Source organism: Nerophis ophidion, linkage group LG04, assembly GCF_033978795.1.
Source record: "Nerophis ophidion isolate RoL-2023_Sa linkage group LG04, RoL_Noph_v1.0, whole genome shotgun sequence".
NCBI lineage: Eukaryota > Metazoa > Chordata > Actinopteri > Syngnathiformes > Syngnathidae > Nerophis > Nerophis ophidion.
The window spans coordinates 52,157,987-52,184,889 of NC_084614.1; the positions used below are offsets into that span (position 1 = coordinate 52,157,987).

The following is a 26,903-nucleotide window of genomic DNA, read 5'->3' on the forward strand; positions in this document are numbered from 1 at the left end:
AATGGTGCCTTCACAGATGTGTAAGTTACCCATGCCTTGGGCACTAATGCACCCCCATACCATAACAGATGCTGGGTTTTGAACTTTGCGTCGACAACAGTCTGGATGGTCCGCTTCCCCTTTGGTCCAGATGACACGATGTCGAATATTTTCAAAAACAATTTGAAATGTGGACTCGTCAGACAACAGAGCACTTTTCCACTTTGCATTAGTCCATCTCAGATGATCTTGGGTCCAGAGAAGCCGGCGGCGTTTCTGGATCTTGTTGATAAATGGCTTTTGCTTCGCATAGTAGGGCTTTAACTTGCACTTACAGATGTAGCGACTAACTGTATTTAGTGACAGTGGTTTTCTGAAGTGTTCCTGAGCCCATGTGGTGATATCTTTTAGAGATTGATGTCGGCTTTTGATACAGTCCCGTCTGAGGGATCGAAGGTCACAATCATTCAATGTTGGTTTCCGGCCATGCCGCTTACGTGGAGGGATTTCTCCAGTTTCTCTGAACCTTTTGATGATATTATGGACCGTAGATGTTGAAATCCCTAAATGTCTTGCAATTGCACTTTAAGAAACGTTGTTCTTAAACTGTTTGACTATTTGCTCACGCAGTTGTGGACAGAGGGGTGTACCTCGCCCCATCCTTTCTTGTGAACGACTGAGCATTTTTTGGGAAGCTGTTTTACACCCAATCATGGCACCCACCTGTTCCCAATTAGCCTGCACACCTGTGTGATGTTCCAAATAAGTGTTTGATGAGCGTTCCTCAACTTTATCAGTATTTATTGCCACCTTTCCCAACTTCTTTGTCACGTGTTGCTGGCATCAAATTCTAAAGTTAATAATTATTTGCAAAAAAAAAAAGTTTATCAGTTTGAACATCAAATATGTTGTCATTGTAGCATATTCAACTGAATATGGGTCGAAAATGATTTGCAAATCATCGTATTCCGTTTATATTTACATCTAACACAATTTCCCAACTCATATGGAAACGGGGTTTGTACTTTTAATAAGTACTTCTACTCATTAAATATAGCGACAAAGTGGCTAAAGTGCATTACCGATCATTTCTGCTGCATTTTATTATCTTGCAAACCAGGCGCATATGAGGTGTGTTGTGAAGCAGAGTTACACCATTATGCTACACTCACACTCTTCTATTATACTTTGTTTATGAGTGAGGACCAACCGGAAGCACCAAATCCGCATTTGTGACAGGCTTCCACGAATATTTGAATATATGGACATACTGGATTATTGTTTACTTTTTATTTTTCAAGACACTAGGCAATCTTCTTAGGCGTCAGAATTGATGCAGCTTCACATTACATGAATTTGCAAACTCACATTTGGCCTTCAGGAGCATACGTGGATCCAGTTATGGAGAACTCGTGTAAGGTGCAGTTTGAATCCTGCACTTTGTCGGCAATGAACATCTGCAGAGGAGAAAAAGACAAGTGGGGTTTCTGTAATTAGTTAACAGTAAAGATTTGATGTATTAGTGCAAAAACATGTTGCTCTTAATAAGTTAACAAATAAAATATGAAATCAACACATGATGTGCTGCACAGTGTGACAAGAATTAAAAATAACTAATGTTTGTTACAATGACTTCATGTAAATTACTTTACCAAATACACAAATGTGTTTAATGCGACGCAAAAATAATGTCATGACAGATGGTTGATTCATTTCTATGTAAATTTATTTGACAACTACTTTATAGAAAATTTGACAAGCATAGAATTATCTGTACAAACATATCCATTTCAGTTAAGTTTACTTGGAACGTGCATACAATACAATGTAATGCATCACATATTTCCAGTTGTTTCATTACAGCATGTCCGAAAAGGAGTAGGAAGAAGAGCTTATCCTACCACTTTTCATATATTAGCAATTTTATCCCATTTCCTTGTTTTCTGTTTGTAACAGAACAGTAAATAAATAAATAATAAATAATTACTATACCATAGTAGGTAAACACATTTTAAATACATAAATATTCTTTATCTCAAAAAGAAAGAAAAAATATGTTTATCATAATTGTTCTTTGTACTTTGTGAACACTTGTAGTTTGAACAGTCTTTTAAACTGAATCATATTAGTGCTTTGTTTAATTTCTTTGGTTACTCCATTCCATAAATTAATTCCACATACGGATATGCTAAATGTTTTAAGTGTTGTACGCGCATAAAAATATTTTAAATTCGATTTTCCTCTAAGGTTATATTTCCCCTCTTTTGTTGAGAATGGTTGTTGTACGTTCTTGGGTTGCAGGTTTTAGCTGTTTGCAAAACGCACCAAATTGTTGAATTTCAATATTTTAGATTCAATAAATAAAGGGTTTGTATGTTCTCTATATCCAACATTGTGTTATTCTAATAGATCTTTTTTGTAACATCGTTAGTGAATGAAACGCACATTTATAGTTATTTCCCCATATTTCTACACAATAACTCAGATATGGTAACACTCGTGAGCAGTACAGAATATGCAAGGATTTTTGGTTATATTTTGTTTTATTCGTTATTGACCTGTTTCTTGCTAATATATGTTGTATATTTTTTACATGAGGTTTCCAGTTTTAATGTTTAATGGAGACTACAGTTAGGCTTTATACAACAAGTAAAGCATATGGGATTATTCGTACACGTATTAATATTATTATTATGCATTATTATCATTAAAATATGCACCGTATTTTCCTGACTATGCGCCGCTACTTCTTTCCCTCGCTTTGAAATATGCGGTTTACAAAACAGGTGTGGCTAATTTATTGATTATTATGCATTATTATTATTAAAATATGCACCGTATTTTCCTGACTATGTGCCGATACTTTTTTCCCTCGCTTTGAAATATGCAGTTTACATAACGGGTGTGGCTAATTTATGGATTTGTCTTCGGTAACAGCCATAATGTTTTGTATTCAAAAAATAGATTTGATAAGACAGAAACACTAAAAGAGCATATTTTTGTTTGTGCTATGGCATCATCTTTAGGACGAGTTCGTTCACTGCCGGTCCGGCGGGTTAAAAATGTATTTTGTTCCTGGAACTGAAAGTATTCGTCCATAGCGCTTATGCTCGAAAGGATTCTTCATTAATCACTCCAAGCAACGTTTGCAAGTTTTATAATATAACTAAAATTATTCATACTTACTAAACCGTCCCATGTGTGATGTCTGTAGTAGGCTTTTCGTGCATATTTGTACGTGCTATTGTAATGTAATCAAGCTAGCTTTGGTGGGGCTGGCGTGGCGAAGTTGGTAGAGTGGCTGTGCCAGCAATCTAAGGGTCACTGGTTCAATCCCCACCTTCTACCATCCTAGTCACGTCCGTTGCGTCCTTGGGCAAGACACTTCACCCTTGCTCCTGATGGGACCTGGTGAGCGCCTTGCATGGCAGCTCCTGCCGTCAGTGTGTGAATGGGCGAATGTGGAAATACTGTCAAAGTGCTTTGGGCTCCTTAAAAAGGGGTAGAAAAGCGCTATACAAGTACAACCCATTTACCATTTACCAATCCATTATCAGCAAATATGCTACCATGTTTACAAGTGTCTTGTAGTTTTATTAACTTATAATGGGATTCTGTTGAGGCTTCACGGTGGAAGAGGGGTTAGTGCGTCTGCCTCACAATACGAAGTTCCTGCAGTCCTGGGTTCAAATCCAGGCTCGGGATCTTTCTGTGTGGAGTTTGCATGTTCTCCCCGTGAATGCGTGGGTTCCCTCCGGGTACTCCGGCTTCCTCCCACTTCCAAAGACATGCACCTGGGGATAGGTTGATTGGCAACACTAAAATTGGCCCTAGTGTGTGAATGTGAGTGTGAATGTTGTCTGTCTATTTGTGTTGGCCCTGCGATGAGGTGGCGACTTGTCCAGGGTGTACCCCGCCTTCCGCCCGATTGTAGCTGAGATAGGCGCCAGCGCCCCCCGCGACCCCGAAAGGGAATAAGCGGTAGAAAATGGATGGGATGGAATTCTGTTGATATTGTTTCAGTTTTGAAAATTCACCGAAACGTCACTGTGGAGTTATTGAATCTGTTTAGTTTATTGGAGAGCTGGTCTCCGCAGCTCGTGGGTCCATGACGATGAATTGTGTCTTGTTTGATCAGCCGTTTTACTGCCGTGTGACAGGCACTGTATGAAAATAATTAAGGTATGTAAATAAACATTTACAAATATATTTTGTATTAGTGTATATCTGCGGCTTATAGTCCGGTGTGGCCAATATATGTAAACATATTTATTTATTCAAAAATTTGGTGGATGGGGTTTAAATACCCAACCACAGCATATTCGGTAATCAGAATTTGAAGATTTGATTGAGAGGAACAAGTGGTAAAAATGGATGGATTGATGAATAATTAAAGTATGATGTATCGAATTAATAATATATGATATATTGCAGGGGTAGGGAACCTATGGCTCTTGAGCCAGATGTGGCTGTGAGAGGGGCCGTGGCAGCCGTGGGGGTGGCAGGACCACTCGGCCAGGCCCAACCGCAACAAGGGATAGAGCCATACCGCTTTGAACCCGACGCTGATGGTGACAGTCAGGACGACGCATATTGATGCTAGAGTAGCACACGACATAGATCGCCTTCAGAATACAGAATGGTAAAATGTTTTTTATTAATACACATAATACACTGTACTTTGTGTGAGTGGTCCAATCCAACAGTGTTTGCTTGACATCTCTGTTCCATAGTAAAGCTTGACTGTCATCTTTCGGGAATGTAAACAATGAAACACCGGCTGTGTTTGTGTTGCTATAGGCGGCCGCAATACACCGCTTCCCACCTATAGCTTTCTTCTTTGATGTCTCCATTGTTCATTGAACAAATTGCAAAAGATTCAGCAACACAGATGTCCAGATTATTGTGGAATTTTGTGATGAAAACAGACGACTTAATAGCTGGGAACGATGCTGGAACAAGATGTCCTCTACAATCCGTGACGTCACGCGTCATTATACCGAGACGTTACAGCAGGATATTTCGGCGCAACATTTAAAATTGCAATTTTTTGTATTGGCATGTGTTGCAATGTTAATATTTCATCATTGATATATAAACTATCAGACTGTGTGGTCGGTAGTAGTGGGTTTCAGTAGGCCTTTAAAAATAACGTTCAAAATATAAAACATTCACATGCATTTTAATCCATCAATCCGTTTCGATCGCACCTGTTCAAAAAGTCGCATTAATGGTGAAAAGTATTTAATTTATTATTGGTTACCTTCAGAATAACAATGTTATTAAAAAGAATAAGAGATGCACGCATTTAGTTGCTGTAATCAGGGAAAGTCCCCAAAAAAAGAGGAGGCATAGAATTCTCTTGTCAGAGCGTGGGACGACACTGTACAAGGGTACGTCTATGCGTCTATGCGTCATCAACTAACAGCTTCACTCAGGATTTAGTCTAAGGATCTGAAAGTGTCTTCATCCTCCTGCACATTTCTAAATGCTCTAAACTACAATGAAGACTTATATAACTCTTATCAACAACTACCTAGTTTATCTAAAAAAAATCACTAATTATTTTAACTCTAAAATCAACAGAGGTGTCAAACGTATGGCCCACAGGCCTGAACAGGTTTAATCAGAGCCGTGGCCAGCAAAAGTAGTTTGCTAAGTGTAAAAATGAACTGCAAAGTTTTTATGAAATAAACTGCTGTTCTAAATATGTCCACTGGATGTCCAAATAGCAATTTCAGTGTAACCCACATAACACTGTTTAAAAATGACGTGTTTAAGCACCCTCTTGATTGGATGCCACTACTCCAATCAGCACAGGTGTAAGCAATCAGCTGGTCCTGTTGTGGCTGGCAGACTAATGCTGAAGCGGCGCACAATACATTATTGTAAATGATCCACTCAACAGTTAAAATAAGGAAACCGCAAGATGCAAAGACATGACCATCATCTTTGTAGTTAAATTGCGTGCAGCGCTCGCAATGTGTTGATGGCACAACGTGCACTCTGATCTCCATTATTAAAATGTGTATTTCTACATTTGTTGTTTGTTCTATTTTATTTTATGCTAAAATCTACAATGTTCAGATTGGTTAAGTTAGTAGTTATATAACCTTTAATTTGGCTATTATTGTGTCATTTCGATAATTGTTTTGATTATATTATAATTGTAATATTTGAATGATGATAAATGAATGTGTTGTGGCAGTTGTGGATGTCACCAATGCAGCAGTTTGAGGACAAACTCAGTAGCTTTTCTAAACACGTGCTTAAAAGTTTACGGGCTTTGTAAATACACTGAGACGAAGTCTTAGTTCATTGTGTTCTTCATGGTGTTTTCGAAACTGGACCATTTTTTTCCCTCAGAATTTTCAACTAACTTGAAGTGTTGCCAAGGATTATTTGTAATATGCACATTTTCAGAATGTGTTTTTTCTATTTTGAGCCTAAGTAAGATAAATATATATTTTTTTAAGTGATTATGCCATAATTTTACTAGTCTGGCCTGATAGATTTTCCTTCATGCAGGCCCTGAGCTAAAATTAATTTGACACTAAACATCTTGACTAATTATTTGAACTTGTGTTTAGAGTTCATAATTTTAACTCTCAAAAAAGAACTGCACTTTTTGGGGGAATTTTGCCTATAAATCACAATCCTTATATAAGACAAGAATACATGTTTTTTTTTTTAATGCATTCTAAATTTTTAAAAAATGCGGTCAAAAGTCTGCTTACAATGGAGGCTATGGGAGCCGCTCTATTTAACCTGTAAAGCCCTTGAAAGAAAATCCAAACACCTCCATTAAGGTTTTGTATATATGATGTAAGTATATATGTAATGTTGTAACAGACACATATTTACGTATTTTGATCATTTTAGATGTACGTGGCACATTATTTCAAAGACACATCACGATGTCTCGCTGCACGTCCCACTGGGAGGAGACCCCGGGGCAGGCCAAGGACCAGATGGGGGATTACATCTCCTCTCTGGCCTGGGAACGCTTCGGGATCCCCCAGGAGGAAGTTGCTAATGTTGCTCTGGAGAGGGAAGTCCAGCCCACATATGAGGTCCTCTCCAAGGTTCTCATAGTCATCGATGTCACTGGCGTCCCATTGGGTGTGAGTTCTCCTTGCCCACTGGGTGTGAGTTTTCCTTGCCCTTATGTGGGTTCTTCCGAGGATGTCGTAGTCGTGGTGGTTTGTACAGTCCTTTGAGACATTTTTGATTTAGGGCTATATAAATAAACATTGATTGATTGATTGATATCACTAACACATGGTTAACATTCAAGTCACAAAAGGTAAATAGATGTATTGGGTTTTACAAGGGGAATAAAGAACCTTCCATTGGGGAGCTGGCTTTTATTTACAAGTTAGAATGCATAAAAAAAATAAAATACATCAGTCGTCATGTCTTTTGTAATGATTGTCAACGATAGGTAAAATTCCAAAAACAGTTTTTGGAATTTTGCTAATCATTCAGAATCCTTACGACAGCGAAATAACACCTTTTTTTGTTGTGTTTTGTTTCCATTCCAATTTGTAATAAAGCAAAAAGAGGGAGTAACCAAGTCTGCATCTAAATCACTAATATGCATCAGAAATCCGCCAAAAATACTCTGTTTACATATTGTGACCTGAATATAAACTAAGTATTAACAATATTGCTATTGTAAGCGCTCATGCAGGCTAACCATTTTATAGCTGTGCAATGATCACAGAGAGATAACTATCTTGTGCAGCTACAGTGTTGACACATTGACATACTTACAGCGTGTATACTAAACATGGATGGCGGCGATTGGATGTTTTTTAGAGCACTTTATAGGCGGAAGACAGCATCTCCCATTGACTCAATTGTTGGCGGATATTTGCTAACATTTATTTACGAGTTAGAATGCATTCCAAAAAATGTTGTGTTCTTGTCTTATATAGGGATTGTGAATGATAGGCACAGTTCCAAAGTGCAGTTCCTTTTAATTGCTAATCAATTTAACTCTTATATCAACATCCAAACTTTTTAACTCCTATCAACAACTAAAAATTTTAACTCTCATTCATAGCTAACCCATTGTAACGGTTATATCAACAAATACCTATTTTAACTCATATCAACATCTAAACCTTAATATTACTCAACCATTTCAAATCTTAATACCTTTTAACTGTTACCAATCAACCAACCATCCATCCATCCATTTCTACCGCTTATTCCCTTTTGGGGTCGCAACCAACCAATCAAATTCTATTTATATAGCCCTTGATCACGAGCGCCACATGGGACCAAATGACTCGCATGCACACGCACGCATGAAAGAGAAAAATAATATTGCTGTTACTTCATCTACTTTTCCCTCACTAACTCATCTGCTGTGGTTTCCGTGGAAACAAGGCACAGTGTGATCTACGTGAGTCAGTGGTAGTGCCACAAAATTCATATCCTTACTTACTGTGTGTGTTTGAGTGCGTGCATGTGTGTGCTTAAAAAGAAAATAAAAGTGGATGTCAGGACATGAAAGCTAACAGTGGGTTGCCCTCAAGGCCTTTGTCATAGTTTTTGGGATCACTAAATGTAAACAAAATCTAAAGCGCTAAGCTTTTGTAAAAGTTATTGGAATATGATAATTTTTTTGAGCTGCAATTAATTAATCGGTTAAATTGATAAATTATATTAGAAAACACATTTTGATTTATAACATGCTGCTTTGATTAATCGTTTAATGAGTGTAACTAATATAAATTTATCAAATATGGACCACATGAAGTGCCCAGAACTTTAATGCGCAGACATAGAACCAATGGAAAAAAATATGGAATGTTCTACTAGATCCATTAGTTGTTTTATTTTGTAAAAAATAAGTGCAGACATGACACAAAAGTACAGTAATTTCAAATGGCAACATTATGACTTTAGGAAACGTTAAAATACATCGATAACATAAATTGTGGTAGTCAGTAACAGATTAATTTTTAGATCAAGCAGAATCAAAAAAAATTTGGAATCGCTCGATTCAGAGAAACATATTATGGAATCACGTTTGTTGCCCAACCTCTGGCTTTTAAAACAGCTTGCTGTATCTGAGGCATGGACTTAATGATTGCAAACAGTATTCATCATCAGTCTTGCTCCGACTTTCTCTGATTATTGTTGTCAGATCAACTTTCCAAGTCGGAGTCTTGTCATGGACCATTTTTTTCCAATTTACAATAAACATTTTAAATTGGACGGACATCTAATCTATATGCAGGCTATGACGTTGACCGTCATGTCTGTCTTTAAAGAAAGCTTGCATTATCCATCCATTTTCTACCGCTATCCCCTCTGCCACCGTGAAGCCCTCTGCATTATTATCTTGAAAAATTATGTCATCATCCTCAAACGTCTATTCCATTGATGGAATAAGAAAAAGTGTATATTATGTCTATAAAAACTTTATTTATTTATATTTTCATTTATTTACGATGTAAGGACAGCCATCTACGCAGTGCAATTACCATGCTTAAAATGATAAAAATACGTAATTATTAAATGTTATTATAAATGTGCCCGTTACGACATTACATACTTATATAATGTATATAAAACCTCAATTGGAGGTGTTTAGATTTTTTTTTAAAGGGCTTTTTAGGCAAAAGAGAGCGGCTAAATAAAAGAATAACGTCCATTGTCACGTCTCTCAATGATTGTGAACAATAGGAAAAACACCAAAAAAAGTGCAGTTCCTCTTTAAGCATTTTTTACAGCTCAGCAGGGGCAAGAGGATACAGAGCCCACTAAAATAAATGTCTTGCCCACTCAAATCAAAAATATTTGAGTTTCAAAATACCCACAAAACGTATATATTATTACAAGGGGACCAAATTACGCGCGCTAGCGGAAAAATATGCTGATATCTTCCCTACTTTCTGTCCATCATTTGTCAGGTTTCGCTAGTCCGAGCGCGCATACACACTCACACATGCCCCTCTCTCTTCTAACTAAACCAGTGACTAATAAAAACGAGAATAAAGTTGTCAGAAACTAAATGCAATCATATCTAATACTGTCATGCATTAGATATGATACAGGCGTACAGGGGGTGGAAGTTAGCGATGAAGGTTGGCCCATCAGATGCTTTTCCTTCTGAGAGGAGGAAGTTCAAGTTCAACATCAAAACTAAAACGTTATTGAGAGTACTGAGAGAAATAACTCGATTATAATCATTGATTTAAAGGAATAAATCATCAAAATCATGACAGAGTGTGTAGCTAGCGGACTTGGTGAAGCTGTCTGCAGCATACCAAAGAAGAATGACTCGATTACGCCAGCCAAAGACGTTAAAAGGATATCTAAACAGCGGGCATTTCTATAGGAAAATATTAAGAAGCTGCTAATGGTGTGTTTGACGAGAACATTTATTTTGTTGTGCTTGTGCAATGACATCTAGAAGCAGCTGGAAGAAGATACCGTAGAAGTGCACTCTCTCTAAGTGCACTTATCTCAAAAAACTAATGTACTTGTTGATACTACACTCTACTGTATTGTTTTCATACAATATTTATTATCTAAAAGTTGGTTATCATTTTTAAAAGGCATGATACATGATAGATTGTGGTGTTTTGAGAACCAATGTATTGGAGAATATTTATTTAAGATACAAGTGTTTTGAGTTACAAGCTCCATCATGGAACCAATTAAGCTTGTAAGTTAAAAGTACTAATAGTATTGTGTATAAAATATAGTGCAGTATACAGTGGTATACAATGTACATAAGGCATAAGACAGTATATAAAGCAGAGGATAGTGTATCCACTACATATGGTATAGTAGAGCATATTAAGTATTAGCTTGGTACTTACCCTGCAAACAGACATTTGGTTGGTGGTTAGAGTTCCTGTCTTGTCAGAGCAAATAACAGAAGTGCAGCCAAGTGTCTCCACTGACGGCAGACTTCGCACAATGGCATTCTTCCTGGCCATGCGCCGTGTCCCGAGGGCAAGACAGGTGGTGATGACAGCCGGTAGACCCTCAGGGATGGCCGCCACAGCCAAGGCCACTGCTATCTTAAAGTAGTAGATAGCCCCACGCACCCAGGAGCCTCCATGGACAGGGTCTCCAAAGTGACCGATGTTGATCATCCACACAGCCACGCAGATCAGAGAGATGACTTTGGAGAGCTGCTGGCTAAACTCATCCAGCTTCTGCTGCAGCGGCGTCTTTTCTTGCTCGGTCGCCGCCATCTGATTGCGGATTTTGCCAATTTCGGTGGCAACACTGGTCGCCACGACGACGCCTGTAGCACGACCAGCGGCGATGTTGGTGCCCTGCAAAAGGTTGGAAGTAAGAGTGATGAACAACTGATCATCAACGAGTCCTAGAAGTTATTGAAAGATGAAGTAAATAAACTAGAAAGCTAATGAATTGTAAATTATGTTTCATTTCATAACATTGAAGGTTGACATGAAATAATGAGTTTATGGCCTATCACAAGTGTAGAATATTTGCTGTCATAATTCTATATTTAAAGTTGATAAACATGATACGGCAAAAACAGTTGTGCAGTCAAATATGTAACAATGTTTGTTCTTGTCAGTGAACTTTACAGCACTATAATATAAATATTGATTGTTCTGTAAATAGTATTAAACATTGGAATTGCATACATTTCCTTAATTTACTTTGTGCTAAGCTAGGTAATATTTCATTAGCTTACAGAAAACAGCATGTTTTTCTTGTCTTGATTGACAGCTCTGGGGTCAGGAACTGGGTCAGTGTGTTTGATGATGGACACAGACTCCCCTGAAGAAAACACCAACATCAACAACAACATCTTGATTTTGGAGACATAAAACAAAAATACATTCAAGCAAAACAGGAAATATAGATAATTTCACATACTGTACACATCAGATACAGTGGAACAAATGTATGTCTTTGCCCTGACAACTGACAGATTCTGTCGACATAAGCGGTTGTCAACCGGAAACCAGGTATTGTTGCAAGTTTATTTGTTATTGTCAGAAAACATAATAATAATGCTTGATCATGTAACTAAAATAACTGTTGTGATAATTTGCTTGGCTGTTTTGATTAGAATACCAATGAAGCTTTCTTACGCCTTGGCGTCACTATAGACAGCGATTTTAAACTAGACAAACAAGTAAATGGTGTTTTAAAATTGTGTTTTTATCACCTTCGTCTTTTAGTAAAGGTTAAACCGTTTTTATCTTTTAACCTTTTCGAACAAGTCGTGCATGCTTTTATTTATGCTGACATTAGCCAAAAAGCTCTCTCCCGGTTACAGTTAGTCCAGAACGCGGCAGCACGACTTTTAACAGGGGCCAGGAAAGGCCAACATATAACCCCAATTCTTCAGAGTTTGCACTGGCTCCCTGTTCATTTTAGAATTGATTTTAAAACATTGCTGTTTGTTTTTAAATCTTTACATGTACTGGCACCTCATTATATCTCTGACCTCATCCAAATTTAGGTCCGAGAGCCAGTTCCAGCTCGTGGTGCCCAAGACCAGACTTAAGACCAGGGGAAACAGGGCCTTCTCTGTGGTCGGCTCTAAGCTCTGGAACACTCTGCCCCTCCATGTTCAAACTGCTTCCACAGTAGAATGTCTTAAGTCTCGTCTTAAGACCCACTTTTATTCTTTGGCTTTTAACACTACGTGAATTGTGTGGTCCTCTATCTTCTGTTGTCCTCTGTGTTTTGTATACACTTTGATTTCTATTTTACTGTTTTAATTGATTTTACCCTTTAAATTTGTTTTTATATTGTTTTTTTATATTGGTTTTATATTTATTTATTTTTTGTTTTTATTCAGTCATTGGTGGAGCATAATATTGTTTTTTTAATATTGTTTTTAACATGGCTGTGCAGCACTTTGAAAACGTTATTGTTGTTTAAATGTGCTATATAAATAAAGTGGATTGGATTGGATTACCATTGTTATTCCAGTGGCTAAAAAAATAATAATAAAAGTATATAGTTTGTTGGATAAACTCAAGATAAAACTTAAATGGGTTTTTTTGAAAGCTTTATTTGCACTAAGCAGGAAGTGAGTGCATGTTTGAATGTTTTTTAATTAGCCAGTAATTATGTTGCTACTTAGTTTTAATGATAAAGTTTACAATACTACAAAATAAAACAAAAAAAGTTCGACATAAGCGGTTGACAATGTTTATCCACATCGACTTAAGTGTGCACTTCGTAATAATAATAAGAATATGGTGGACCAAAACTTGATTCCTTGGTCCACAGAATTGTTGGCCACATAAACGTGTTGTCAACATAGACAAGTAGTCCACATAAATGTATTATCCACATACACGTGTAGATGTGTTTTAAACAGAAACAAGTGATCAAAATACATGTCTTATCCACATAAACGTGTTGTCCACTGAGACACATTATCAACATGAATATTTAGTTCAGACATGTTCAACATCAATATTTCGCCCACAATCGTGTTCTCCGCCTAGTCATGGACACATTCAGATAATACGAATATTTAATATCAAGTAGACAAAAAATAAAACATGAAATTGAACTTGTGGACCAATGAGTGAAGAGAACCTGTCAGGATGGACTGGTCCACTCGTAAGGTGGTGGACTTGATGGTTGTCAACCTGATGTCTGCAGGAACCTTGTCACCAACTGAAGAGGAAAATTTAATTAGAATATCGAGGAGCAGTAAATTAGGTTTAATTTGCAATAAGTTACATAGTTAATTTGCATTAAATAAAGTGATTAGTTAACAATAAAAACAGTGATTAGTTTACAATAAAGTGATTATTCATTCATTGATTCTTTTTCCACCCCTTATTCCCTTCTGGGTCACGGGGGGCTACAATCGGGCGGAAGGCGGCGTACACCCTGGACAAGTCGCCAACTCATCGCAGGGCCAACACAGATAGACGGACAACATTCACACTCACATTATAGCACAAGATAGCAAAGGTTATTCCTGTTTTTAAAAACGGAAATAAGCATCTTATGGAAAATTATAGACCGATCTCAATACTCACTCAATTTTCAAAAATTTTAGAAAAGCTTTTTACAAAACAGTTAAATAATTTTCTGGAAAAAAACACCTTTCTTAAGCAGCAGCAGTATGGTTTTAGGGAAAATCGAACAACTACGTATGCAGTAATGCATATGCTAGAGGAGGTTAGTACTGCTATGGATAATGATGAATTTACAATAGCCATCTATATTGATTTAAAAAAGGCCTTCGATACCATTGACCACAGACAGTTAATAAATAAGTTGGATAAGTACGGCATCCGAGGACCAGCTCTGTCCTGGATCAAGAGTTATCTAGAAAATAGAAAACAATGTGTTCAGGTGGATAATACAATATCTGGAATTAAAAATATAGTTTGTGGAATTCCTCAGGGTTCTATAATTGGTCCTAAGTTATTTACAATTTTCATTAATGATTTTTGTGACGCATCAAGTTTCTTAACATTTTTTATGTTTGCTGATGATACAACCATCCTTTGTTCTGGAAAAATTTTTAATGAACTTTTGGTAAAAATAGAACAAGAAATGACAGTGCTTAAAAACTGGTTTGATATGAATGAATTATCACTTAATATTGCTAAAACTAAATTTATGATATTTGGTACCAAAACTGAGGTATCTATTGAAGTAAATATTAAAATAAATGGAGATAAAATTGAGCGTGTCTTTGATACTAAGTTTTTGGGAGTTATAATTGGCTATAAATTATCATGGAGACAACATGTAAATTATATGAAAAACAAAAATATCAAAAACACTTGGTATTTTGTATAAAACTAAAAAATTACTTAATTATAATTCTTTGTTAACAATTTATTATACTTTGATACTTCCATACATGACATACTGTGTAGAACTCTGGGGAACCACTTTTAAAACCATAGTTAATGATATTGTTTTGCTGCAAAAAAAAAGCTGTACGGCTATTAAACAAAGCAGGATATTATGACCATACCCATCCATTATTTGTTAAATCAAAACTTATGAAATTCCAAGATATTGTTTATTATAAAATAACACAGATAATGTTCAAAGCAAAAATAAATACTCTTCCAGAAGGAATTCAAAAATACTTCTCTCTACAGACCAGCAAATACAATCTAAGAGATGAATCTAAGTTTATTTTACCAAAAGCAAGATTAGTTGTTAAACGTAGATGTTTATCTGTTCTCTGTGTTCATTTGTGGAATTCTGTTGGTAAAGAAACAAAAGAGTGACTCAGTATTTAATTTCAAAAAGAACATGTCACAATGTATTTTAAAAAGTTATGTGAACTAGAAATTTATGTTTGTTTGGTTAAATGTTGTATTTAGAAAGTATGTATGTTTATCTATTTACAAAAAAGTGCATGTGTGTAAGTACATATTTTTGTATTATTTGTTGAAGGGAAACTTAAATGTAAATGCTGAAGGACTATATTTCTTTTTGTATTACAAAATTATTAGAAAAGGTAACTTAATTGAATGTAAAAAAGATTATGTTGGGCATATAAGCTTTTTTGCTTCTGCCTGTTTCAGTCATGTTATTCATTTTTGAATCGTGATCCATGTTTGAATATGTTTTTGTTAGACTGAAAATAAACTGAACTGAACTGAACATTCACACACTAAGGCCAATTTAGTGTTGCCAATCAACCTATCCCCAGGTGCATGTCTAAGGAGGTGGGAGGACGGCGGAGTACCCGGAGGGAACCCACGCAGTCACAGGGAGAACATGCAAACTCCACACAGAAAGATCCTGAGCCCGGGATTGAACTCAGGACTACTCATGACCTTCGTATTGTGAGGCGAACGCACTAACCCCTCTCCTACCGTGCTGCAGTGATTAGTTCACAGTAAATAAAGTGATTCTTTTACAATAAATCCACATCCACATTAGGTGTCTTAGTGATTTATTTGCATGCATTTATGACAGCAGGTGACTGTAATGATTGTAATGTTGTATAAAAAGTAGGATATCGTCATACATGTTGAATTGACAATAAAGACTTTTGGATCGTGGTAATTTTTTATGGATGTTCTTATTCGTCCAGGTCATTGTACTCTCAGGGCATTCAATCGTTCGCAACTAAACTGTTTGGTTTGTTTTAAAAGACATTTTTGCCTCTCATCAAAGTCTGCTTCATCAGTTCATGCTCATAGACTATAGACTGTAGATTGGTCAGATCTAATTAGACTTATATTGCCAAATATTTATACTCCAACAACAGGAGGGTTTGCTTGGGCAAAGAATAGTTCCGCCTTATCGTATTGAGAAAAACAACTGTTGAGGTGTAAAAGCAATCCTACTGTCAATGCCAACGACAGTCATTTAGGTGGAATTTCCCCTCTTTAGCATTGAGGTATTGTGTATCAAAATGCTCGCTGTGGATCAACCACTATCAGTACGCAATAGTCAGAATCACACACGTGTGTATTCCATTCAGTTATAAACAAACGGCACAAAAGGAGCATTTGTGACCAGAATATTTTTAAATCCTCTTTTAGGAATGGTTGAAAGGACAGTGTAGTATGTGGGGGATAAGTGGTGTCACAGACCACCTCCTCTGTTCAGGGATGATTTTTTTAACCCTGATGTAGATGGCTTCCCTTACTCCTCTTTTGTACCATCCGTCCTCACTGTCCAGAATCTGTACTTTTGTATTTTTGTCCTTAAAGAAGCACTATTTCTCCTTGAGGTGCAAGTCGACAGCTGAGTTTTAGCCTTAAGATAGGGCTGGACGATCATGGCAAAAATTATAATCAGAATAGCTTTGAATGCTATTGTAATCACGATGAATAATTATTCATTCATTTGAAAACAGGGGTATTTATTGCACCACCACAGCTCTATAGTTTAATTAAATCTGATATAAATTAGTAACCAATAAACCACAACAAGTAAAGGACTAATAATTGGAGTAACCATACATTTAAATAACAACAGCAATATTAAAAACACTAAAATTCAGTTGTTCCGTTTAAATTGTTTTTAATTCTGCGTTTTACTTTTTACACAAATAAAATTGTATAAAATGTTTGTCAATTAAACGCATACGTCCTCACATTTATTGGTGCAATACATCTTTGGACAATTTTGACCAGTATTTAAGGTCAAAGCATAATAATTTTGGAAATGTATCAATACGTGCTTAAAATACATTATGCTTGTGTAAGAAACTTTTTTTAAAACCTTTCTTTTGTTAGCGCAATCAGACCGAATGTGGTGCCTTGCGCTATTATTGTAAAGGAAGGAAATGTGTTGTACTGTTGATCTTAGCATGACGAGTAAAGAGACAATTTGAGGCTGTAAAAAATAAAAATAAAAATAAAACCTCTCGATTTGAGACTGCTCTATGTACATTGTTGTTACATGGCTGACGTCATTCACAATAACACAAGCAGATGAGATGTGTTGTGGGTGTATGGATTGTTCTTTCTAGCTTTATCTTCGTACTTTAGTCGCTGTTTCAAGTGGTCGCCTCGAAATTGTTTAGTTCAGGACAGGGCGGTTGAGTGTGTCTGTGTTAAGTGAGCAGTCTTGGACACATTATTTTTCCATACAAATGTTAATTCTCCTCACTATGACATGTCAATTTCCCTGACTGAGTTTAACAAGGGATTTTATTTAATTTTTTAGTTTTTCAAATTGTTTGACTCTGTCCGCGGTTACGTAACTGCATTAATTAATTGAATTTGTTTTTGTTGCTGAGCTTAGCACTGTGTCAAACAAGTAACAACCATGGTGACATACCATACTTCTAATGGACATGCTGTAGTAGATTTACAAAACTCACCCACAGAACTTTGGTTATTGTTAGAGAGTTCCAGTCGAACAAGGTTTTCATGGAACACTTTTTCGGTGTTCTGTTGTTGTTGCATTAAGAAGTCAGAAATGTTGTGTTGTGTGTGTTGTGTGTTTGTGTGTGTGTGTGTGTGTGTGTGTGTATGAGATGGCTGGGGGCTTCAAGTTGACTGTATGAGGAGGTGAGAGAAAACGCCCACATTTAACTTCCTCTGCTCTTCCATCCATCCATTTCTACCGCTTGTCCCTTTTAGGTCGCGGGGGGGGGGCTATCTCAGCTGCATTCGGGCAGTAGGCGGCGTACACCCTGGACAAGTCCCCACCTCTGCTCTTATAAACACTATAAGTAATCATGTTGGAGGATTAGAAGAACTTGCAAACGTCACTCAAAAATGTTCCAATGAAAAGTTGAAGTCAGATATCCAGACTGTGTCGACTAGGGATTAATGATGACAGAAGTCATATCACGGACCAAAATGATCACGGTTGTTAATTATTTTTTAAAGAACGAAAATAAATTGACCCACTATTAAAGGCTTTTCTATTTTGCATGTTTTGTATTACTTATGCTTTTTATGGTTGATTGAAACTTTTATTAGTAGATTGCACAGTTCAGTACATATTCCGTACAATTGACCACTAAATGGTAACACCCGAATATGTTTTTCAACTTGTTTAAGTCGGGGTCCACGTTAATTAATTCATGGTACAAATACAGTATATACTATCAGCATAATACAGTCATCACACAAGTTAATCATCAGAGTATATACATTGAATTATTTACATTATTTACAATCAATGCATTACTGATATGAGTGTTCTGGTGGGCATTGAGGCGTCCTACTCAGTTGTGCAATCCTTGAATGCTCCGTAAAAACACGTCCGTCTCATATTTCTCTTGAACGCACTGTAAAAACACCTCGGTTTCTTATTTCTCTGATTATTCATTGATCGCTCTGTGGTATTGTAGGTTCAATGTGCACAATTATATAACTTACAGTAGTTGTTTAGACGGCAATGTGTTTATCTAAGATTAGATTGGGGTATGTTGTTTCTTAATGGGGAAATATGTTGATTTATTTTGTTTTCATGATAGCATTTGAGCTAGGTTAGCGCCAGTCCATCTGTGTGTTTACCAAAGTGTGTTTATCAATCTTGGTTTTTCAATAATCCATCCATCCAACCATTTTCTACCCCTTGTCTCTTTAAATGGTAATATCAACCGTCGAGAGTTTTACCGCGGTTAGCATTAATACTCTTTATTGTTACATCCTTAGTGTTGACAATGACCACATTCGAAGTCAAACAGCTTGTGTTTGACTTCGGTTTCATGGTGGTTTTCATATTCCATCTTTAACATTTGCAGTTTGTCATTGTTTTGGCCGAACAAACAAGCAAGCTTACTTGAATGCTTTCCAAAGTGGTTTGAGATTTCTGAACGACTTTGGCAAATATCCCAATGGAAAATAAACACTATCCTGAATTTGGTGGCATTTTCCATTTTATTCACACAAAAAGGTCATAGCTTTTTTTTTCTTTTTTTTTTGTCCTGTCCAGCTCCTCAGGAAAATTATATTGTTGATGTAGATGCCCATATTTGCTGTACAGATTTACTTTACAAAAGAGAAGTGTAGGGTACCTTTCTTGTTTCCTAATTTGTACTTGACTTTGATTAAATGGATTTATATTATTGTTTGGAGCAGGAAGGGATATAGAAAAAAAAGGAAGACAGAGGGGGGAAATTGCAGGGTCAAAAGACAACAACAACGACAATAACAAAACAGCATCAGCAAATACGATATGTACAAATATAATACGAAAAGTGATAGCAACGAAGCAGTTAGTGAAGTGAATAATAATAACACAGAAATGCAGTAAACATTATTGCACTACAAATGGAGCAATACAAATACCTAAAAATCAGTAGGTCAGCCATTATAGCTAACCTCCAGTTCCTATTATTGTGTGTACTGTAGCGTGAGGAGGATATGTATGTGGGTGGGAACTTATAATGCAATTCAAATTGGGGGACATTAAGGCCGAGCCCCCAAACCCAAAGTGTCTAAAATGCCGTTAAAATTGAGGGATGGATGATCAGGGGACAATTAACGGGGAATGGAGCCCCATAGAGGCATCCTCATTCCCTCGCCATGCCTCCCCGCAGGACAATTTCTCGAAGTCCAATGTGTGCGTGCGTGCATGCTATAAGTAGGAGGTGCAGAAGGCCCGGACACACACCCCAAAACCCCCCAGTCCATGCAGGAGGCAACCAAGAACTACGGCCATGACCCCGCATGCGTTCCACACCAGGCATACATGAAGCGACGCCAGGTCATAGCTTAAAAATGTGTTGTGACAAAAACAAGATGTAAATTGCTAATGTTGGCTTGAAGTAACCCCACCTACTTCATTATACAGACGGTTCAGCATCCTAGCTAAGTAAACGTTTGGAGTTAGAGTTGAACAATAAAAATTATATAATGTCCTGAGAATGGAAAACGAAAGCTCTGAAATTCTACTCTGAACTGGCACTAAAACTGCTGCAGAGAAAAAGGTTTTTAAGAGACTGCTGTGTAAACAACCAGTACAGCCAGTATTGCACAATATTCACATGGCGATCAAATCACTTGATGCACAGGTTTCCATCTCTTTAGGTCGTCTGTAAACCTTAATGCCATCCTGACAACTTGACCATCGCAATAAAACCTCTAGGGATGTTCCAGTGGAAGCACAAAAGTTTACAAAAGCATTATAATCCTGGTCTGCATTACCTACAAGAGGTCAGAATGCTGCGGGGATGGAACGATAAAGTCAATATAGGGCTGGGTGACATGGCCTTTTTTTAATATCTCGATATTTTTAGGCCATGTCACGATATATATATCTCGATATTTTGCCTAAGCCTTGAATTAACACTTGATTCTATGTGTCTACATTAAAACATTCTTGTTCATACTGCATTAATATATGCTCATTTTAAATGTTCATGCAGAGAGGGAAATCACAACTAAGTCAACTGACCAAAACTGTATTTATTAAACAGTTATTAGGCAGTGGCACAAACATTCATGTCATTTCAAAACAGAAAGTGCAAGATTGTCAGAGACATTTTAAAACAAGCTATTAGTGCACTTTTGTGCATGATGTCACTAAGATGACGTATCAAAACAACACTAAATTTAGGTACACTTTTTGTACAGAACGCCACTAAAATAGTTTAAAACAAATAAAGTGCACTTCTGTGCATGATGTCACACAAGATGTTGTCAACTGTCAAACAAAAATGAGCTGCGTAATAGGAAATCAAATAGTGTATGTCCTTCGCCATGTGGTGGGTATCTGCGGACGTTATCTCCTTCTGTTGTTGACTATTTTTTTTCATACGGTGTTGATCTGGAAATGGTTGCTTGGGCATTTTGTTGGTGTGGCACCGAACAGAGATGTTGACATGCGGAATTTCAAGCACTCTTCATTCTCTAGCAGGTGACTTTTCAAATGATGCTACACATTAGCAGTAATGCTACTTTTTGTAGCAACGCTTTTGCCCCACACTTGACAAATTGATTTGCAAATCCTTTTCAACCCATATTCAATTGAATGCACTACAAAGACAATGTCATGTCTGATCATGATTTTGTGTGACCGTGCTGCTCTGAGCATCCCCGATCTTGTTGGTACTTGAAGCTAAGCAGTGTCTGGCCTGGTTAGTACTTGGATGGGAGACGGCTTAGGAATACCAGGTGCTGTTTGACCTTTGGACTCTTTAAGTTCCTTTTTTTTCTCACTCTGTTTTGTCACCATGACGACCAATCAGTTCACCTGTCATGTCTCACACCTGCTTTCAATCACCACATCTCTATTTAAGCTTGTCATTTTATGTTGGTCGTCCTGGTGTCATTGTGTTTCTTTTCATGCTTTGTCCATGCCAGTTTTTTTCATGCCAAAGTCCTTGCTACTCTTGTCCAGCCATAGTAAGTGTTATTTGCATTATGTTCATAGTTTGTTAAAGTGTTAGTTTTGTCTCTTTTCCCAAGTTATGCCTCCGCAGCGAGTGCTTTTTGTTTGTAGCTTTTTTTAGTTAAAATTAAATCATGCTTTTACCTGAACGCTATTTTTTGAGTAGTCTGTCTGCCATCCTGGGAAAACGACCCCGCAGCAACCTGCGACCCCCCCATCTTGACAGACAATCTATTTGATGTTCAAACTGATAAACATTTATTTTTTTGCAAATAATCATTAACTTTAGAATTTTAAGCCAGCAACACGTGACAAAGAAGTTGGGAAAGGTGGCAGTAAATACTGATAAAGTTGAGGAATGCTCATCAAACACTTATGTGGAACATCCCACAGGTGTGCAGGCTAATTGGGAACAGGTGGGTGCCATGATTGGGTATAAAAACAGCTTCCCAAAAAATGCTCAGTCTTTCACAAGAAAGGATGGCGCGAGGTACACTCCTTTGTCCACAACTGCGTGAGCAAATAGTCAAACAGCTTAATAACAACGTTTCTCAAAGTGTAATTGCAAGAAATGTAGGGATTTCAACATTTATGGTCCATAATATCACCAAAAGGTTCAGAGAATCTCTCTAAATCACTCCACGTAAGCGGCATGGCCGGAAACCAGCATTGAATGACCGTGACCTTCGATTCCTCAGACGGCACTGTATAAAAAAAAACCCATCAATCTCTGAAGGATATCACCACATGGGCTCAGGAACATGTCAAAAAACCACTGTCACTAAATACAGTTTGTCGCTACATCTGTAAGTGCAAGTTAAAGCTCTACTATGCAAAGCAAAAGCCAACAACATCAACAACATCCAGAAACGCCGCCAGCTTCTCTGGGCCCAAGATCATCTAAGATGGACTGATGCAAAGTGCAAAAGTGTTCTGTGGTCTCACAAGTCCACATTTCAAATTGTTTTTGGAAATATTCAACATCTTGTCATCTGGACCAAAGGGGGAAGCGAACCATCCAGACTGTTAGACGCAAAGTTCAAAAGCCCGCATCTGTGATGGTATGGGGGTGCATTAGTGCCCAAGGCATGGGTAACTTACACATCTATGAAGGCAACATTAATGCTGAAAGGTACATACAGGTTTTGGAACAACATATGCTGCTATCCAAGTGACCTCGTTTTCATGGACGCCCCTGCTTATTTCAGTAAGACAATGCCAAGCCACATTCAGCACGTGGTATAACAGCGTGGCTTCGTAAAAACAGAGTGCTGGTACTTTCCTGGCTTGCTGCAGTCCAGACCTGTCTCCCATCGAAAATGTGTGGCGCATTAAGAAGCGTAAAATAAGACAGCGGAGACCCCGGACTGTTGAACGACGGAAGCTGTACATAAAACAAGAATGGGAAAGAATTCCACTTTCAAAGCTTCAACAATTGGTTTCCTCAGTTCCCAAATTTTTATTGAGTGTTGTTAAAAGAAAAGGTGATGTAACACAGTGGCGAACATGCCCTTTCCCAACTACTTTGGCACATGTTGCAGACATGAAATTCTTGAAAATGTATTACTTGCAAGAAAAAAATAAAGTTTATGAGTTCAAACATCAAATATCTTGTCTTTGTAGTGCATTCAATTGAATATGGGTTGAAAAGGATTTGCAAATCATTGTATTCCGTTTATATTTACATCCAACACAATTTCCCATCTCATATGGAAACGGGGTTTGTACTTTGTGTACAATTTCCTTCGTGGATAGTTAAAGTTGGTCTAAGTCTAAGTGTAGGACATTGTGTGTGCTGTCCTGTACAGCGACCGTACATCACCATGCGGTAGATCATCCTCGCACAATATACGATTCTTGGTCAAACACAACTCGAGCAACGTAACAAAATGTAGTCCACCTTTACTATAAACATCATCCGATCCGAAATGTGCTGTCAACATAACATTAACATTAAATTGTACTGACGTGACTAATGTTGGTTTCAGCTGAATGAAATGTATGTGCGTAGTGTTATGTCCTCAGTTTCACCTATATGCTTATTTAGGTGTCTTAATTTAATAATAATCAAGCAACACGTTTCAACTCAATGCCTCGGATCTCTCCGGTTTATTAACAACCTCGAGAGTCAAACTCTCCCTCGCTCTCGTGACGTCACACACTGAACACAGGCTACGGTGGCTCGGACATGACAAAACAGTACATGACATCCATCCTTTCCTTAGACAAACTTCAGGTTATTTTCAAATATCAAATATAAACATTAGGGAGTATTCAAAACATTTCTTATTAAACACATACTCAAATATTCTGTATGTTTTCTTGGTATTCTCAACCATGCATCAATTCACTATTAACACACATTTTCACTCTTGAACAGTCAATAAATATATCATACTTTAAACTTGCTTTGACCTTACTTTGAAGCTGTTAATTTCACATTACAACATCAAACAATATTGTCACTAAACTTGACTCAAACGTTTCTCCCTTTTTTTAAATGTTACTCCTACATCACCGGACCGTAACAAGATGAAAGTCTATGTCATCACATAGTCTGCCAGCTTCTGTGGCAACTGTATCTCTCTCAAAGGCCTCTGTGTCTCTCGAGTATCATGGATGGTGATACTCTGCTCTGCGTGTTTAGCAGGTTGTGTCTCTCTGTTTATTGTGCAGTCCTCAGCGTCCTTGGATGCATCCATTCTGGTGAGCGTCTCATGAGTGTTTTGGTATCGTTTCACGAATGTTGTATTCCTTGTGTATCTGGCTCTTGTTGGAGACTCAACAACTACTTGGTTTCCTGATTTGCTCACCACCTTATGTGGCGTTGTGTGGAAAGGTTTGGTGAATTTATCAGTCTTTTCTTCTCTCACCAGGACAGTGTCACCAACATTGACATCAGAATATCTGGCTCCACGGCGTTCATCTGCATAGATCTTGGATTGTCCTTTGTGTTCTGCGTCTCAGTCTCTTACTTCCAGATCAGCATGTCCTGTCGCCGTGGTGCTTGGCAAATTCCCTCATTTTTCGGTTGAAAAGCAACTCAGCGGGGCTCCGATATACTGTGACATATTTTCTGAGTTCTCGCTTCCAATCAAGTCCATCTGAAACAGCGATGCAAATCCTCTTAATCAGCAAAGCATTTTGACGCTCCACCTCGCCGTTTGCTTGCGCCCATTGCGGTGTTGTTTTTACGTGCTTAATGCCGTTGGTGTCACAGTACTCATTGAATTCCTCTGATTTAAACTGAGGGCCCTGATCTGACCTCAGTGTGATGGGAAGTCCATGTCGACCGAAAATCGTTTCTAGACTATCTATCACCTTGGATATAGTTGTGGATTTTAACACGTCATAATTATAATAACGGCTGTAGTAATCGTTGTGCGTTACCTCATCCTTCGCGTGAACAATGACATCATCTGAGATGTTCTCCACCCTTTCTATACCAGCAAGTGCGGCAGCGATTTCATGCTGGTACTGTTCGCTGGCTGAAGACACGCCGAAGATAAGTCTTTTATATCTGTAGACTCCATTGTGGATGGCGAATGTGGTAATACCATGCGGTTCTGGGATCAATTGGAGTTGGTGGTAGCCCCACTTTAAGTCCAGTTTGCTGAACACCACTGGTCCATTCATCCACTGTTGGAATAGGGTATCTCTCTCTGATGATTGCAAGGTTTGCCTGTCGCATATGTACACACAGTCTGATTTCAGAGTTTGCCTTGGGTACGATGACCACATGGTGTTGGTCCATCGACCGGTTCTATGATGTGTCTAGATCTAAGAGTTCTTTAATTTTAGCCTCCACAGGCGCCCGTAAGTTAAAGGGTATACGCCTGAGTGGCTGTGCTACTGGTGTCACCTCTGGGTCTATGTGTAGTTTTATCTGTTTTGTTTTCAGCTTCCCTACCCCCTGAAATACAATCGGGTACTGGTGCTGAAGTGACTGTTTCAGGTCTGCTGGTATGTTGGCCACCTATTTTCAGTATGCCTAGTTTCATGGCTAACTCTTTTCCAAGCAGAGGTTTTCCATTACCTCTGATTACTATGAACTCTGCTTGTTCACTGCGCTCTCCTATTTTTACTTGGTATGTGAACGCCCCTTTATAGGTAAAGGTTGGTTAGATGAGTAAGAAAATAGTTTTCTCTCTGATTTTGGAATATAAGAGTGACATTTTATCTCATCTGCTTTTAATCCCTCCCATGTACTGTATTTTCATCTATCACATTACATGTAGCCCCAGAGTGAATAAGCATCTTCAAGCTAACTCCTCCCGCATTCATGTTAAGCCTCTCTGACCTGTTAGTGTCATTTAGCATAAAATCATAATCATGTTGCTCTATCTCTATATTATGCACTTCTTCTTTTCCTGTTGCACCTTTTGTTTTGCATTGTTTGGCAAAATGGTCTTTACCGTTACACTTGCTGCATGTTTGACCGCGTGCGGGACATTAAGGATCCCTCCCAAAGTGGTCAGCATGTCCGTTAGCAAGTTCTGTCTGTTTTCTCTCTGTACATGCCAAATTTTCCTTGTCCTTTGTTCTGATATTTCCCTCCTTTCTGTGTGACGCGGTTTCAACTCAAAGCCTCGGATCACTCCGGTTTATTAACAACCTCGAGAGTCAAACTCTCCCTCGCTCTCGTGACGTCACACACTGCACACAGGCTACGGTGGTTAAACAATAACATAAGAAGCCAAGATAGCAAGAACTAAGTAAAATACAATAAAATAAAATAAGACATGTAGAGAACACTTGGCAATATATAAAGTAAATTTTAAAAAAAAGAAGAAAGTCAACTATACATATTAACAAAAACTAAAATCACACAAAATGTACACTCAGTGCAAAATATGTAAATACAGTGAGCGTTAATGCAACGCATAAAAGAAAACAAGACAGTTTGCGCCTTCGCATTATGTTATTGTGTGACTGTGGGGCTGATAAAAGGCAGAGACACTGTTAAGTAGTCTGACAGCAGAGGGGAAGAAACTGTTTTTGAGTCAGGATGTTTTGGCCCTAATGGAGCACAACCTCTTACCAGAGGGGAGGGTCTCAAACAGACCATGTGCATTGTTAGCGGGGTCGTGGTGTAAAGGTCATGGAGTGATGGTAAGTTGCAGCCGATCACCGGATGATTAATTGTAATCTGAATTTATCTT

The 26,903-nt window shown here is 37.8% G+C and overlaps 1 protein-coding gene across 2 annotated transcripts in view; it reads right to left on the bottom strand.

Annotated features, from left to right (window-relative positions):
• The window catches only part of atp2a3 (ATPase sarcoplasmic/endoplasmic reticulum Ca2+ transporting 3), a 178,778-nt gene that overhangs the window by 61,324 nt on the left and 90,551 nt on the right, over positions 1-26,903 (bottom strand). For both annotated transcript variants that reach the window (XM_061898272.1, XM_061898271.1), the window contains 4 exons: positions 13,549-13,629; positions 11,678-11,763; positions 10,824-11,288; positions 1,348-1,436 (listed from right to left, as the gene is read on the bottom strand). In XM_061898272.1, the coding sequence (XP_061754256.1) occupies positions 1,348-1,436; positions 10,824-11,288; positions 11,678-11,763; positions 13,549-13,629 (721 nt within the window). The remainder of the gene's footprint in view (positions 1-1,347; positions 1,437-10,823; positions 11,289-11,677; positions 11,764-13,548; positions 13,630-26,903) is intronic.